This window comes from Anoplopoma fimbria, chromosome 19 (assembly GCF_027596085.1).
Source record: "Anoplopoma fimbria isolate UVic2021 breed Golden Eagle Sablefish chromosome 19, Afim_UVic_2022, whole genome shotgun sequence".
NCBI classification, from domain to species: Eukaryota; Metazoa; Chordata; class Actinopteri; order Perciformes; family Anoplopomatidae; genus Anoplopoma; species Anoplopoma fimbria.
In genome coordinates this window covers 27,445,068-27,462,000 of record NC_072467.1, presented here as the reverse complement: position 1 = coordinate 27,462,000, position 16,933 = coordinate 27,445,068, and the positions used below count along the sequence as shown (strand labels likewise).

Genomic DNA, 16,933 nt, shown 5'->3' with positions numbered 1-16,933 from the left:
TTTTTTTTTTAAACATCCAAAACCTGAAAAATAAAATCAGTGGTACAAAAATAATTAAGACTTGACTTCAGATTAAGTTTGACATCCTTTCATTTTAAATTAAACGCTGAAAACACAAAAGACATTGCTTCTCTGAAGACTTGGTGCGACGGGACAAAAAAAAAACAGGGTGCAGAAATACAAAAGTTTAAAGTGAAGCGGTGAGTGTCGACTGAAACATTCACAGTAAAAATAAGTGAACAACGTGAAGTGAAGGTGTGACGTTACACTGATGGAGACGACTCTGATGTCTCCGTGTTAAATATCCTCTAATGTTAAAGGAACAAACTGGTGGTTTTGCACATTTTACATCTTCAGTACGTTGAGAAAAAATGAACTTGCAAAGAAATGAAACTTGCTTACAGGCCGATTTTATCATTCTGATAAAAAAAACAACTTTATTAATATCACTACTGGATATCATGATGCAGCAAATTCAAAATCAAGAATATGTGAATTACATGCGACCAGATTGCTCATATGAAGAAATAAATAAATAAAAATAATAATTTGTTTTTTGCAACCTAAAAAATATTTCCTTTATCAATCAATCTACATTTTTATTTCTATTTTTTATAAATTCATTCTTTGGTCTTAAAAAAAAATCTGAAAATAGTACAAAAAAGTTTATTTTAAATTGCTATATTTTCTACATGCTGAAAAATTGATTTTTGATCACATTAAATCACGTAAATAAATATGTGCTTAAGAAAACTGCCCCTGGACGCAGCGGTTACAAAACATGTCGACTGTTCATCTTTCTGCTGCAAGTTTCAAGTCTTCAAAGATTTTCATAGAAACAAACTAAAACCAACAGTTGTAAGAAAGGAAACCAATTTTAAAATATGTCGGTGTGATTTTGAAAATAGTTGGCACCTATGTGAAATGTGAGATTTTGTTATTAACGGGATTAAAAACATAAAAAAACCAAAAAAAAAACAGCTGTGTGATCCTGAAACCGGCTCTATGTCTGTGACACACAACACACTTCCATCTACAAAAGCTAGAAACAAAAAAAAGTGATCAACCAAACTGTACATCCTTTTTTTTTTCCACACTGAAAACAAGCCGACATCTAGTATTCAAATGAAGTCTGGCGGTCGGATCAGAGCTACAGTCTAGTGGCTTAAAACACAAAAACTAAAGTAACAACGTTCATACAAACTAAAAATAACGTCAGTTTGCATCCCTTTTTCTTTTTTGTGAACGCTAGAAGAAAAAAAGTGCATCAAACTACAGAGAGATGAGGAAGAGGAGACGTCGAAGACTATGCAGACTGGAGGAGTTTAACGGGGAGGAAGTCTGTAAATGTTTCCAAATACATCTGATCTGTTAAAGTCACAATGAAATGATATTCATGACGTTTGCATATATTTGCTGCTGAAACTGGAAGATGGTACAAAAATGCAGGAAATGATCATTCAACCAAAATGTTCATCCATAAGGGGATAGTTAGTCACCAGACTCCCTTTAGAAAAACAGTGATTTTATCTGCCTCCAGCGGCTGGTTTGTTTGTGAGTTATTGTGTGACTTTGGTGTTTTAAAGGGTTCATTCGGATTCACCAAAGTCAAACAATGACACAAACAAACTAGCCGACAAATAGAAGTTAGTAGAGGAAAGACAGTTTGATTCAACGAGACGTGTTTATGTGCAAACAATTAGTGCTTTCTATAAATCAAACCGCTAATTTAACGATTAAAGATATTGTGTTTAACAGGAAGTAAAAGTGAAGTGATTCCAAAATAAAAGAACATGAGAGGACAATGAGAATCTGTCGTGTCGGTGCTATAAAGATGAATAAATCTACTTCATTTCATTGTGACTTTAAAAAGGGTCAGTACACCAAAAATAACAAAAACATTTTCTCACTAAGCGTCGGTTTAATCAACACTGATGAAGATGTTTGTGAGCAACAGTTTAGACGAGACTTTTGCTGACTCAATGGAATTTAGTTTGTGGTTCTAACAGTGTTGGAGAATTTAACAGCAATCTGATTAACTGACATTTAAAGGGAGGTGTTGTGGACTTAATTCTAGAGATGTTCCGATACCAATTTTTCCTGCCTGATACCAGTTTATTAAATAATAATAATTATCATAAGATGGTCATAATTCCCTCTTTAACATCTTTTTTATATTGCTGTGAAAAAAATAAAATAATCTCCTTTAAACAATTCCTTCACCACGAAAAACATTTTACAAAATTACATTTGAACACATCATTATAGCTCAATGCTCATTTTTACTGAGCTTGAACGCATCGTAATGTAACCTCCGTTAACGTTAACTAGCTCTCCTCTTGTCGATTTTAACATAGAATAATAAAAAAATAATAAATGGTGCAGGAGGCGTGTTTGACACTGGCACTCTTTTGCACATGCTCAGTAGCGTTCGGCAGAATATACGGCTCGAGTAAGGAGTGACACGTGTTGTTGTTCTGCATCATAAATAAGCTAATAAATGACATGATAACGTGATATGAATCGGTGCACAGACTCCAGCATATTTAGGGCCGTATCGAAGGCTTTTCTGATACCGGTATCGGAACAACTCTAGTTAATTCCCATCACTGTTAGAAACATACAAAAGCTGTGAAGGCTCTCGACTCGAGTTCAACCTTCGAGAGGAAGGTTTGATCCGTAAACTGTGAGAAAATGTTTTCTTCTATAAGTTAGGTGAACCGACTCTTTTCCCATGATGCCATTGTTCTTGTAGAATTAAAAGTCGTCATCGTAACCTCTGACCTCTAAATCGTGTGCTTTCTGTTTTTGAAATTGTGGGTGTTACATGGAGGGGAAGCTGTTAAAGTCGGACTCCTCACAGCGTCTCTGTGATCGGACTCTCCGCTCTCCTCTCTGGTGTTTGTTCGGCGTCTCTCTGGTCGCCTCCTTCGGTCTGGATTGTGGCGTTGAGGTCAGCCGGGCAGGTGGGACTCGAGTCTGCGTCCTCGCTCTCCGCCTGCAGAGCCTCGTTATCGGTGCGAGTCTGGTCGTCCGGTGACTCCGACTCCCCGTTCAGAGGGAGAGGACTCTGGGTGTTGGTGTCGGACGGGTCAGACGGGTCATCGGCGTGTGGCGGTGCGTCATAAGGCGAGGGTGGCGAGGTGGAGCGCGTTTCACCGGACGTCTGAGCCCCATCCGACCAGCTGTGTGTGTCCCCCATGTGATTACTCTCTCCTGGACTGTATTCTCCCGGCATTTGTTCTCCAGAGTCCAGCGTGTGACAGCGACCCAGGGGCCGCTCTCTCAGCCGGGGCCCGGCGTCGAGGCTCGCCGACGGGCTGCTGACCTCCACCGTCTCCCCTCGCCTCAACCGCCTCCTCTCCGGGTTACCCTGGGGAGGAAGAATTGAGAAATCAGGGCTGAAAACTTCAATATTTCACTATATTTATTTAGCTTACTCTTATTGCTCTGTTGTCAGTATTTTCTTTTTAGACTTAATAATTATTACTCCATTGTTCATATACATTAATAATCTTGTTTTATTATCGTTTTTTGTTATTCTTCTATTGTAAACTTTGATCAAACTCTGGCACAAGTATTTATACATTTCTATCTAATCGTATCTTACTGTCCACCAGGGGGCGACTCCTCTGGTTGTATAGAAGTCTATGAGAAAATGACTCTACTTCTCTCTTGATTTATTCCCTCAGTAAACATTGTAAACATGAGTTTATGGTCTCAATCTCTAGTTTCAAGTCTTCTTCAATACAGCATGATGTTCATTTAGTAAATGATGCTCCATTTAGAGTCAAACAGACCATAAAGCAGGGGATGATAAAACCACACTTGACATATCATGGCTCAGAGGTGTGAGTTTGGATATGAGAGGGAGTAAAACTGCTTTATTTACATTTGAATAGGCTCTTACTGCAGCTTCACTATGATTTAACCTTGTGTTCTATGTCTATGCGTTCTATGAGCGAATACTTTCATGTTGCACGTCCAGAAGGAATGAGCACTTGTACGTCACAAAACGTCAAGACTGAGGCAGCAGAAGCGAAGATATCCCGACTTTCGAGTCGAGCATCAGGAACACTTCATCATACATTTCCCATAATGCAACTGCAACAGCATATTTTTGTGAGACGATAAATCACATCTTTGTTAATAAAACATTTTTAAAGCGCTTTTTTGTTGTTTTGACCTGTTGAAAAAGTCATCAGGGTTCATCCTCTGAGGATACGGAATGTTTGAATTTCACCATAAAGCAACACCGACACATCTCCAGATGAGGAGGTGCACACATGTACCTGGTTCAGGTTTGTTGAACACCTGGAGGGAGGACCAGAGGATCCCTTCTTCATCTGCTGAACCCTGAATGAAAACACATTCAGAAGGTTATTTACGTCACAGAAGGTCAGGCCTCTGTTAGCGCTGAGGCTCGGTGAGAGAGGAGCTACCTGCTGATGGACTGGGCCAGCTTCTGTCTCCGGACGTTGTTGTGATCCTGCAGCCTCAGACGCTGCACGAACGAATGAGCTGCAGCGACAACAAGAGGAGACCGAAACCATAAATAAATACATCTCATAAGAACAACATGAAAGGAGGCTGGAAATACTATCAGAACATTAAAGACGGATTCATTGTTTTGTTCCAAAGCTGCATCTTCTCTTAATGAAGTGATGATGAGATTAATTACCCAGAGCGCCTTTGGGCACAGAGAGGAGTTTGATCGGTTCGTCATCGGGGGAGAGTCCCGACGCTTTCTGCAGAGCTCTCAGGATCTCCGTGTTCTGAAGAAGAAGATGTTGAAAAGTGTGTGAGTGTGTGTGTGTGTGTGTGTGTGAGAGTGTGTGAGTGTGAGAATGTGAGAATGTGTGTGAGTGTGTGTGAGTGTGATTGTGAGAGTGAGTGTGAGAGTGTGAGAGTGTGTGTGAGTGTGTGAGTGAGAGATTGAGTGTGTAGAGTGTGATTGTGTGAGTGAGGGTGAGTGTGTGAGTGAGTGTGAGATTGAGTGTGTGAGTGTGAGAGTGTGAGTGTGAGTGTGTGTGAGAGTGTGTGAGTGTGTGAGATTGTGTGAGTGAGTGTGAGTGAGTGTGAGAGTGTGAGAGTGAGAGTGTGAGTGAGTGTGTGTGTGAGTGAGTGTGAGAGTGAGTGTGTGAGTGTGATTGTGTGAGTGAGGGTGAGGGTGTGTGTGTGTGAGAGTGTGAGTGTGTGTGTGTGTGTGTCTCCACCTTGCCCCCCAGCTCGTAGGCGCAGTCCAGCGGCGTCCTCTGCCTCTTGTTCCGGAGGCCGGCCGAGGCTCCGCCCCTCAGCAGCAGCTCCACCAGCGCCTGGTGTCCGCCGCGCACCGCCTCATGGAGCGCCGTGTTCCCCTGCAGGTTCACCACGTTCACCAGCGCCGCGCTCTGCTCCGAGACACGTCGGGTTAATATCACTACACGGCTATTAGAAGTTTAACCTTTTCAGAAAGGAACTCTGGTACATCAAGATTAAAAAACGACAAGTACTGGACTCTAGCACAAATTAAAGGTACTTGTACTTTACTTGAGGATTTACATGTTTTGCTACTTCCCCCTCCATCTAACATCAGAGGTAAATGTAGTACTTTTTACTGTACTACATCTCAGAGGTAAACATTGTACTTTTTAATAATAGTAAAACATTTTACTGATGGATCAATAAATAACGGCGTTCACCTGTAACAAGGTGGAGGTCGTGTCCAGGTTCCCACAGAGACAGGCCTGTATGAGAGGCGTGTTGCCGTAGTGATCCTTCTTGTTCAGTTTGGCGTTGCACTCGAGCAGAAATCTGACCACCTGAAACACAGCGAGGGTGAGGCTTCTATAGCATTCAGTCAACAATGTAATATATAATATATATATATTCTGTTTGTTTCACTGATTAGAGGGGAAAAAAGCAATTATTTGGTCTCATTTAGTATTAAGTATTAAGCGTGTGAATATGTTTTCAATAACACAAGCGCTAAACTAAGGTTTGATGGTGGACTTCCAGTCCGGGGTATATTTTTTTAAACTTTCTTTTAACTTATTTAATATTCTTTACTGTGTTATTACTTATTCATAATACTTGCTTTTTGACTATGTCTCTTGTTTGGCCTATCCTCTCTGCTGCTGTAAATCCTGTAAATTTCCCTGCTGCGGGACTAATAAAGAATTATCTTATCTTATCTTAAAAACGTTTATCTCTTCTAAATGGCTGGTTTATTATTTAAGATAATATAAGATGACGCAGTAAAAATGGTCGGTAACGTTTATTAATGTACAAATTCTACTCTGTTTGGAGATAATTATAAATATTATATATTGGCCCGTTGTAAATTGGCTCAGTTTCTCATTTCACATCAATTTACACATTTTCATTTTTGCTCACAGAACATTCTGCAGATTTCAACAAAACATTTGCAGCTCTACAGGTGAGCTTTCCTTAAAACAACATTATACAACATTTAAATATTTACAATTGAGCATGGGGAGCTTTTCACTTAGATGTAATAAAATGTTCAAAGGGGCGATGGAGGGAAAAAATTTAAATAAATGAAGATAAAGAGCAAGTTATGTGATACGATAAAATAATATAGGTCAACATAGGTTTTTATCTTTTTGGATCTTGAGGGAAAATGATCAGTTTCTCATTATTAAAAAGTAGGTCCCCACTTTTAAACTACAATGTGTGCGTTCGTGGTGATGAAGGAACAACAGTGAGCTTCATTGATGTGTTTTTAATTTAGATCTATGGCCAAGAAGAAGAAGAGATAATCAGTTTATTTGTCTTTAAAAGGGATTTGTTGACAAGAAGATTTTAAATATTTTTGTCATTTTACCACAAGGTGGCGCACGTGAGCGTAACCAAAGCACAAACCAGACTTTGTGATCACAGAGACACATCAGGGTTGTGTTTGAACCACTTTGAGGTTTTGGACAAAACAAGACATTTAAAGACATACATTTGGACTTCACTAACGGTTAATCGGTTTATCTAGAAAATAATCTGTGGATTGCTCGATAATGATGAGTAACTGTTACCCCCCCTCCTACCTGGACGTGGCTGTTCTGGCTGGCCAGGTGAAGCGGTGTGGCGCTCTGGTTGGTGCGTGCGTTGACGTTGGCTCCGTGGCGGATCAGCAGGGCGGCGAGCGCAGAGTGGCCGTGCAGGGCGGCCACGTGCAGCGGCGTGAAACCACCGGCGTTGCAGCTGTTAACCCCGAGGGCGCCGGCCTGCAGGACGGAGAGCTGAAGGACAAAGAGGAGGAGGAGGAGGAGGAGGATGAAACACCGTCTGCTGTGGAACACGTCCGTTTTAAATGCAGCCTCCGTTACGTTACCTTCTGAGTGGGAGCACAGGTCGGACACTGACACAGCGGGTGGCACAGCGGAGCCTCGGACACAAGCTCTCCTTCCTCCTCCTCATCCTCATCCATCCACTCCAACAGGTAACGCACCTGAAACACACACACACACACACACACAGGGATGAAAACAGCTCTTATTAAAGAGTCCACTTCATCTCTCAGATCTTCAGATCTTCAGTCTTTTGTCCTCACCATCTCCACATCACCGTCCGCCACGGCACGCAGCAGCTTCTCCACCTGTCAATCAAACAAGCACACAGAGCATCAGTCACCATGGAAACAGCATCTCAATGAGCCTCAGTACTACTGTTTGAATACCAGATAGTACTACAAAGAATACTACTGATATTACTACAACAAGACTACTGCTGATCTGGTAGATTCTGATATATTCTCTGTGTGTGTTCTGCCGTCGGTTACCTCTCTGTGTCGGACCCGTTCTGCCTCCGGTTTGACCTCGGAGCCCAGAGAGGAGGTGCTGGAGACGGAGGAGCGACGGCTGCTGCAGTCTGAGGCCAGAGGGGAGCGACTGGGAGACTGAGGAGAGGAGACAGAGGAAATACAAATATGTTCATTTCTTTCACTGAGGCTCTAAACCAACAGGTGCAAAAAAAAAAAGGTTTTCCATATGCACACTACAGAAACGCTGAGGAACAGAGGTCTGAATCAAGAGCGTTTTTATGGCGTCTTAAAGCTGCATTCTCTCTGCTGTCCACCAGGGGGGACTCCTCTGGTTGTATAGAAGTCTATGAGAAAATGACTCTACTTCTCTCTTGATTTATTCCCTCAGTAAACATTGTAAACATGAGTTTATGGTCTCAATCTCTAGTTTCAAGTCTTCTTCAATACAGCATGATGTTCATTTAGTAAATGATGCTCCATTTAGAGTCAAACAGACCATAAAGCAGGGGATGCTTTAGGGCGGGGCTACACACTGATTGACAGGTCGACACCAGAGACGTATACGGCGTCTCTACGTCACTCCTCCTCAGTCCATATATGGTCACTTCCTGTTCACTGGTTGCAACAATCCAAGGTTGCGACAGCCAAATCACCAAACTCGAGGTTTCTAAACATCAGTCCACAAACCAATGAGTGACGTCACAACGACTACGTCCATATTTACAGTCTATGCGTTTAACTAAAAACTCTTTATTTTTCACTAGCACCTGTTGATCATTTTAAGGTCACATGATGGTGCTTTTGACCTCTGACCCTGCGGGTTTACTCGACAGACATGAGAGGAGATCAGACTCACGTTGACTCCGCTGCGCTGACGGCCGTTCTGAGTCGACTGCAGCAACACGAGGATCTGCAAGAAGACAAAACACAAACGTATCCGTGTGACGAAGACGTTTCAGAATTCAGTATTCATTCTGCTGATCTGAGGTCAGATTCTCTGCAGTATGAATTCTGCCTGAGAGGATCAGCCAGCTCTGTTCCCCTCAAACACCTTCAGTTCATGGAAACAGCAGCAGCTGATCGGATTAGTGAAACCACTGAGCTCTGAAAAAACACGTCAGTTTAGATGAAGAGAACATTGCTTTGATGTCTCTTTTTTTTGCCCTTTAATGATCTGAGACCAGCAGCTTGTATTAAACCTCTCTGTCGGTTCCCACATTCATCAAACTTCACTGCTCGACATGTAGTGATGCAGCAAACAGCTTCAGAGTGATGAGGGAATACGTATTAAGAGCCTTTAGAGCTTAAAAGGAACAGTTTCATAACTTTAAATATAAATTATTTTGAATTATAGACATAAAAGAAATAGATATAAGTAGGCCAAGACTATATATCGTGATAGAAACAATACAAAAAAATATATACAATAGACATATTTACATCATTTGGGAGATGTATTTCGTATGCAAGTACAGCAACAGTACATAGTGAAACTTCTTCAACTATTCAAAGATTTAAGAGCAGCAACCTTTGAGTTCATCTTCAACTCCAAAACGTTCAACAAAAAAAGCTTTAAAGCAACAAATTATACTTATGATCAAATCTGTTAATAAACAACTTTTGAGAAAAAACAGGAAATTGGATCCCCGTGTGTGCTGCTGATCTTGGCGTTGAGTGATTAACTTATTCTGTTTGGATGTTTTGACAACAAATAAAGCAGAAGAAAGAAGGGAATACGAACAGTTATAGAAGTAGGAAGATGTGATCAATTACCGGAGCCAATTCATTTTATTACTGCTCTCTTCTGCGATAACAAGGTTCTATCAGATGTTCATCAAAAGGTCCTCATTCTGTGAGCTTTAAAGTCAGAAAGTAAGCTTCAGATGACGCTCGGTCTCCATGAATCATGACTCTGACCACTAAGTCCAGATGCAGACAACAACAGGAAAGAAATCCAAACAGAGGAACATGTACAGTATATATATATATATATATATATATATATATATATATATATATATATATTATTTTTTTGACAAACTTGAATCATCCTCAATATATAAACAGAGGACAAACATATATATAAAAAAAAAAAAAAAAAATCAGTAATCTCTTTTAAATCACTTCTTAAAACACATTTTTACCGAATGGCTTTTATGTGATGTCGTCGCTTTAATGTTTCATTTCATTATTGGTTTTAATATATACTTATCTATTTCATTTTATTTCATTTAATTATTTAAATTATTTTATTCTCATTTGTTATTTCTTTTTTAGTTTAGTTTTATCCTATGGTTTGTTTTCATTGTTTCATCTATTGTACTGTTTCATCTTTAACAGTTAATTGTCTTGCTTTTGCTGCCTTGTCTGTCTAAGCACTTTGTAAACTCTGTTTTTAAAAGGTGCTATATAAATAAAGTTATTATTATTATTATTATTATTATCACAGAAGAACATTTGTTTCCCTGTGTGTCGCTGACCTTGGAGTTGAGCGCACACTGCAGCGGTGAGTCCTTTCCCTTGTTGAGGACGTCGGTGCTCGCTCCGTTCTCCAGCAGAACCTGGATGATTCCCTCGTAGCCCCAGCGGGCCGCCATGTGCAGCGCCGCGTCGCCTTTGTCGTTCTGCAGGTCCAGGCGGCACGTTTGGACGTCGTAGTACACCAACGCCTTCACACACTAAACACGGATGATAACCAACAGAAAAATCTAGTCAAACACTTAAAAACAATAATGAGGAGTCAAACGAACATATTGCTTTGTATCAAAGGGACAAATGGGACCACTGGACTAATCGATGATAATAATAATAATAAATATAATAAATGAAAGTAGTAACAAAGACAAAGTGAGTGTTTGACTTACGTCCTCGTGTCCGTACATGCAGGCGAGGTGCAGCGGCGTGTTGCCGTTGTTGTCCTGAGTGTCTGCGTTGGCCTTGTAGTGCAGCAGCAGCAGCTACAGGACAGAAAGAAGATTATTGATTAGGTTTAACATAAGATATTGATTTTTATTAGTATCAATGCCTTTGTTTTCTATTATTGTAACCTTAATTAATCTGTAAATATCTCTATTCATGTTTTAGGAGACACTACAGGTCAATAGGCCAAAAAATTGACTGATATCACCACAATTATTTTTTGTAATGCAAAATTGCAATATCTAGCTAATATGCATTCATTCACAGAACAGAAATAAGAACATAAAATAAAGCCAGGCTCAAAATTGTTGTTTATGTTTGTTGACATATTAAAGTCAAAGGTTTCTACAGAGGGGAGTTTGGATATCTCTTTATATCACTCCATAAATCAGAAAATACTGTCAACAGATCAGTGTTCTCCATGTTCTTAGTAGTTAAATGTTTTATAAATCAGGCTATGAATGACATATGAACAAACCCCTCTGTAGACACCTTCAGAATATAGAGAGGAATGAAGCTGTAAAGTTTGGTGTATGTAAGAGCTACTGAAGTGGAGATTTCTGGATCAGAGTCTGAGAAAAAACTCATTTAAAGAAAACGTCCTTTAAAGATATGTTTAGTTAAATGACATACATGTTGAAGACACTACAGCTGAATAGGGTAAAAAAATTAACTAATAGATATCAACATGAAACTTCACCAGTTGATTGCTGATATTAAGATGATTATTTTTTGTATTACAAGTTTTTTGAAATGTTATGTTTAAATACGCAAATGAGGCATTATGTAATGGTTACCTTTGGTGAAATCTACAGACGCGAATAGACAAAGTAGTAAAATAAATGTTTTCTTTCCACTAGTCTGAAAGACGACGTGTTATGGAAGCAATAAATGAACCAGTGTCTCACTTTAAGGTCTGCTTTATTTTGTAACTCAGTTTCAAAGCTGGACACAACATTAACATATCACCCTTTAAATAGATTTACTCTGTTAGCTAACAGATGCTCACTCCCACATCCATCACTTAAAGATCAATGGAGTCTTTGTGTTTGTGTCACCTGTTGAATTTAAGCCCAATATTCTTTCTCTAGTAGCTCTGTTTTTGGTCTCCACCACCTCCTGAGGGAAATGTCTGTCTTTTTAGCTGCTTAATGCTCCACTTTACTCACCAGCTGGTCTCTAACCGAGTCTGTCATAGGGTTTCTGCTTAGCAACAGTGGCTTTTTCACAGCTTTTTTATCTGAAATCAAGGCCATGTTAGCAGTGAGAGTGAACCAGAACAGTGAAGATGTGAGCCGAACTCATAAACAATGAGCTGCAAGATTCAGATGATCATTCTCTGGAGGTTAACGTTGATATTTGATACATCGTTATTATAAAAAATAACAAATATAGCCTCTTTAAATCATCTTTCTGTAAGTGGAGGGTCTTATGATTGTTTTGTACAATGAGTTTAATGCAGTGTGTGTGTGTGTGTGTGTGTGTGTGTGTGTGTGTGTGTGTGTGTGTGTGTGTGTGTGTGTGTGTGTGTGTTTTCTTACAGTGACTCCCTGGTATCCCCTCTGGCAGGCCAGGTGCAGCGGTGTGAGGGCGTGGTAGTCCGTGGCGTTGACCGGCGCTCCTTTACACACCAGCAGGTCGATCAGCTGGGCCTGACCTGACGCACAAACACACAAACTATCGTCACAATCATAATCAAAGAACGTTTAAATGTATAACATCTGTGCGGGTTTGTCAACAGCTGCTCACCGCAGATCGCAGCGGCGTGCAGCGGAGTGTAGCCGCGGTCGTCTCTGGAGAACGGCGTGACGATGGAGGGGTCGTTCAACCGCCTGCAAACAGGAAGTCAAGTTGCTTTACATTGGTGGCGAATGGCTCAACAGGTTAATAAGAGAGCGTCACTCACTGAAACTGACAGGTGATCTCAGTGACAGGAGTGAGGGCTCTGGGGAATAAATAAAAGATTTAATAGAAAACATTTAAAAAATGTCTTAAAAGGATTCATTTGTTTTGAGAACAGCATCAAATAGTGCAGTAAAATCACGTCCCGCTCACATATTTTACTGCAGATTTGACTCATGTCCCCTTCTGGGCCACCGTAGATGACTCTGAACAGTGTCCATCCACAAGAAGTTAAAAGTATAAACTGTTCCGAGTTACACTAATTAAATGTGTGTGTGTGTGTCAGGGGTTCAAGTAGGAAGTGAAAGAGCAAACAGCTTTTTCTTCCCGATTCTGAAGAGCTCTGATGCAACAACAATTACAGAATAAGACAGGAAAACATGAAATGGGCTCAAATAGTTAAGAAATCTGGCAGCTTTGTCCCACTTCCAGTAAAAACACGCCTCTTAAAGCAGCTACAATAATACATACAATTCCTGTGCGTATGTGTTTGTGGATGTGGATGCTGACCCAGACAGCTGGAGGTCACAGAGGTCACAGGAGCAGAGGGGATGACACATCCTGACGTCCTCGTTGCTTTCTCCTTCGCTCAGCAGACGTTGCACCTCCGCCTCGTTCCCATTGGCAATATGCTACAACACACACACACACACACACACGGGAGAAATCAATACTTTACTCATTCATATTCATGTTTATTTTGTAAATTGATACCTCTATAAGGCAACTCACCTCAAACAGACAGTGGATGGGCATGGTGGCGCTCTGGGACAGCAGACTCATCCTCTCTTTGAACAGCGCCTTGTCGTTCAGCTCACCTGAGCCCTGAAACGAGACGGGTTAGCTTCGTTAACAGACGTGTTACTGGAATAATTAGAAGATCCCTCTCCTGGGTGAAAGACTCACAGAGCGCGTTTCCTGCAGCTTCCCCAGTTTGATGTACTCAACGGCGGCCTCGAAGGTGCTCAGACAGTAGCTGAGCTCGTCTTTACTGGAGTGGCTGAAGCAGAAGTTCCTGATGTAGCTCAGGTTGGCCATCCTGAGGACGAACAACGACATAACTCATGATTCATAAACCAAACAGCTAGAAGACATTTCCTACAGCTAATCACAGCGCTTATCAGAACAATGCATTTCAATTCCTGTAGATTCAAATAACCAACAGGTGGTGAAATGGTAATGATTGGCTCGTTTTTCTTTGATGTTTTGGTGAAAGTAAAGCGTTATTGCACAGTACTTTTTATTTGTCTGTCTGAGTGACACGATGTCTTTAAGCCACTGTGGAGGGACAAATATATAAATGCAGTTTCAGAACATGAATTCTCTTTTTATGTTACATGACAAATAAATATATGATGATAAATAACAAGCTAAAAACTAAAGAGGCTGAAATGCTCATTGTGAAGAAAGTCAGTTAGATAGATGAGGACAGAATGAACGTTTGAGCTTCTCTTTACTGAGCCCTCATGAGCAACGTTAGCAACTAGCTTTTTATGTAGCTAGCTAGAACCTCTATGCCGAGTCATCATGAGTAACGTTAGGCTAACTAATTTACTTTTTAGCTTCAATGCTAAGTCATCGTTTTCGTTAGATAGCTAGCTAGCATCCAACGTAACTTTTGTTAATGAATACACAGCCGCCCAAAGTCAAAGGTTCCCCTCCTTTTTTTATAGCCTACTTGCTAGGTCCTGAAATATATTTAATTCATTTCGCTAAACAAGCATCCGATTGATTAAATTCTATTTCATTTGGGATTAAACTTGGATTTGCTGAACCGATATCAGTTTTCGATTGTGCAACATAGCTCTGTTTAATTGTAAATCTGGATTTAGTCATTTTAAACCTAGCTTTGCTAAACTCAGATTAGAAATGATCTTGGATTAGATTTCCCCTTGTTGTTGCAAATTGTTGCCTTAGTCTTCACTTTTGGTTTCATCCTTTCTCAGCTTCCCTCCACATGACTGATGCAACGTTGGAGTGACACTACTGGACGTTTAAATACTCCAGAGCTCTTTGTTTCCTCCACACAAGCAACAAGGTCAGAGGTCACAGTGAGCTCACCAGTTGGGGATTTCTGTCTTCACCAGCAGATAGAGGATGACAGAGAGCAGGTCGTCTGCACACACGGCCTCTATACTGACTGCAGAGAGACACACAGGTTGTAAGTAATTAGGATACAGGAAAAAAAGGTAACATGCAATCCGATTATTGATAAATGGGGATTATTAGCAGGATAAAAATCTGTAAATAAAACTTAAAATAAAGGAACGATATTCTAACATGCAGATGAACACACATCACAACAAGTCTCCCAAATATGTCCGCTTCAGTTGGTGAAGAAATGGTTTCATTGGTGTAAATTTCCCTAATTATTTTATACCTAAATCAGAAAAGGAAACCTCATCACCTTACAGGGCAAGTTATGCAAAGCAGCATAGTTTGCGCAGTTTCCAGTTAATCGAGATTGTTATTTTTGCAGAGAGGTATCATAAGGAAATTAGGGAAACCGCTTCAAATATCTGCTCCAAGAAACAAATAACAGGACAAATAGGGTTCATTTTAATTCATTTATATGCGTACTCTAAGTCCTGTGATGTTGTTCCCCATTTCTGCTTGACAGACTAAATAATTGGGGAAATTTCAGCATTTTTCTTTTCTTGCATATTTTGTGTTTTGGTAAATCCAAAAGGAACAGAGAGTAACTTTAATATTGTGATACTTGAATTATTGTATCTGAATACATGTTTATAGTAACCGTCCCAACCCTGCAACCCATCGAGGTGAAACGCTGGAAACACACAAACATAAACACACCAGGCCCTAACACTCTCTCCGTTTGTCCAAACTAAATGACTAAATTGGTCGCTTGACAAACATAAATTAGCAGCGGTCCGTCCCGCGCATCGAGCTGACAGCCGGGTGTTGTTGTGGGCTTAGATTTCCAAAGCAAACTGAAGAAACCCATTAGAGGCTGTGAGAGCAGGTATTGTTCTGCATGCTGATCTGATTACAGACATTGAGAGGACGCTGGGAGATCACAGAGAGTTCAGTCCGCCTGTCCAGAGAGGACAGAGCGCTTAAATCATCATAAAGAAATGTTAGACAACCATAGACTGTGTATAAGAAGTGGACGTAGTCGACCTGACGTCACCGATTGGTTTGTGGCTTGAAGTTCGGCAATTTTGCCGTCGCCATATTGGGTTTTTTGCAACCAGTGAACAGAAATGATCATATTAGGACTGAGGAGGAGTGACGTAGAGACGGCGTATACGTCTCTGGTGTCGACCTGTCAATCAGTGTGTAGCCCCGCCCTAAAGCATCCCCTGCTTTATGGTCTGTTTGACTCTAAATGGAGCATCATTTACTAAATGAACATCATGCTGTATTGAAGAAGACTTGAAACTAGATGGACAGTAGAGAGAATGCAGCTTTAAGACATGAAGCCTCGGATTCACTCGACAGAACCGGAGGTTGCCGCCTGGTAACAATAGCAGAATAGAAATGGAGAGAAGAGTCTCTCTTTCAGGCCTCAGGACTTTTATCTTTTTTTTTTTTTCAAACAAAATTCTAAGCGTTTTTTTCAGTTGTAACAGTTGGGGCTCCTGATATCTATAGATAACATTATCAGTAATAAGAGGAAACAACTTTTTGTTTTCAAGAGTTAACGGATTGATTATCTCAAGATGACAAAGCTTGCTTCCCCGAGATAACAGAAATAATTAAACTTATTTTAGATAAAACTACATTTTAACACTGTTCTTTTCTCTAAAACAGAAGAGGCTATAATTTCCCTCTTAACCCTGTTATCAACATATAAATGTTAATCAACTTCTGACTGATAAGAGAGTTAAGATACATTGGAAATTAAGTTCAGGTCTTCTGATTTATTCAATTCAACTAACTAAATTTGACCACATCGATCAGCAAAACATCTGGAGGGTTGTTGCTCTGATCCAGAGATGGAGAACACGAACACACACAGAGACAGAGACAGAGACAGAGAGAGAGAGAGAGAGAGAGAGAGAGAGAGAGAGAGAGAGAGAGAGAGAGAGAGAGAGAGTACCGGTGCCTCGGGGGTGTGGGTGGCGGTCAGGGCGACTCTACGGAGGCAGAGCAGTTTGAGGAGGGGGGAGGTCTGCTGGTTGAGCTGACTCAGCTCTCTCTTTGCCCGAGACAAGTTTGTACTGCAGGAAACACAACAACAGAGGCAAAAAATATAAAACAAATCTTAAGTTTAAGGCAAAAGACTACAGGTCAAAAAAGTTGTTTTTCATGCACAGATAAATGTAAAGATTTTGGTCTATTTTGCATCTTTCAGACTAGTGGAAAGAAAACATCAGAAATACTGTTTTGAAG

The 16,933-nt window shown here is 40.5% G+C and overlaps 1 protein-coding gene across 1 annotated transcript in view; it reads right to left on the bottom strand.

Moving 5' to 3' along the window:
- Positions 1 to 143: 143 nt before the first annotated feature.
- Positions 144 to 16,933, bottom strand: part of ankrd27 (ankyrin repeat domain 27 (VPS9 domain)) — a 28,957-nt gene continuing 12,167 nt past the window's right edge. Inside the window, exons 9-29 of the mRNA XM_054620598.1 lie at positions 16,641 to 16,761; position 16,377; positions 14,639 to 14,717; positions 13,484 to 13,616; positions 13,310 to 13,402; positions 13,088 to 13,209; positions 12,425 to 12,507; positions 12,217 to 12,332; positions 10,621 to 10,713; positions 10,237 to 10,434; positions 8,613 to 8,666; positions 7,775 to 7,891; positions 7,547 to 7,591; positions 7,328 to 7,444; positions 7,041 to 7,235; positions 5,682 to 5,801; positions 5,217 to 5,390; positions 4,682 to 4,775; positions 4,443 to 4,521; positions 4,293 to 4,356; positions 144 to 3,373 (exon numbers count right to left, since the gene is read on the bottom strand). Coding sequence (XP_054476573.1) covers positions 2,858 to 3,373; positions 4,293 to 4,356; positions 4,443 to 4,521; positions 4,682 to 4,775; positions 5,217 to 5,390; positions 5,682 to 5,801; positions 7,041 to 7,235; positions 7,328 to 7,444; positions 7,547 to 7,591; positions 7,775 to 7,891; positions 8,613 to 8,666; positions 10,237 to 10,434; positions 10,621 to 10,713; positions 12,217 to 12,332; positions 12,425 to 12,507; positions 13,088 to 13,209; positions 13,310 to 13,402; positions 13,484 to 13,616; positions 14,639 to 14,717; position 16,377; positions 16,641 to 16,761 — 2,614 coding nt within the window. The 3' untranslated portion in view covers positions 144 to 2,857. The remainder of the gene's footprint in view (positions 3,374 to 4,292; positions 4,357 to 4,442; positions 4,522 to 4,681; positions 4,776 to 5,216; positions 5,391 to 5,681; positions 5,802 to 7,040; positions 7,236 to 7,327; positions 7,445 to 7,546; positions 7,592 to 7,774; positions 7,892 to 8,612; positions 8,667 to 10,236; positions 10,435 to 10,620; positions 10,714 to 12,216; positions 12,333 to 12,424; positions 12,508 to 13,087; positions 13,210 to 13,309; positions 13,403 to 13,483; positions 13,617 to 14,638; positions 14,718 to 16,376; positions 16,378 to 16,640; positions 16,762 to 16,933) is intronic.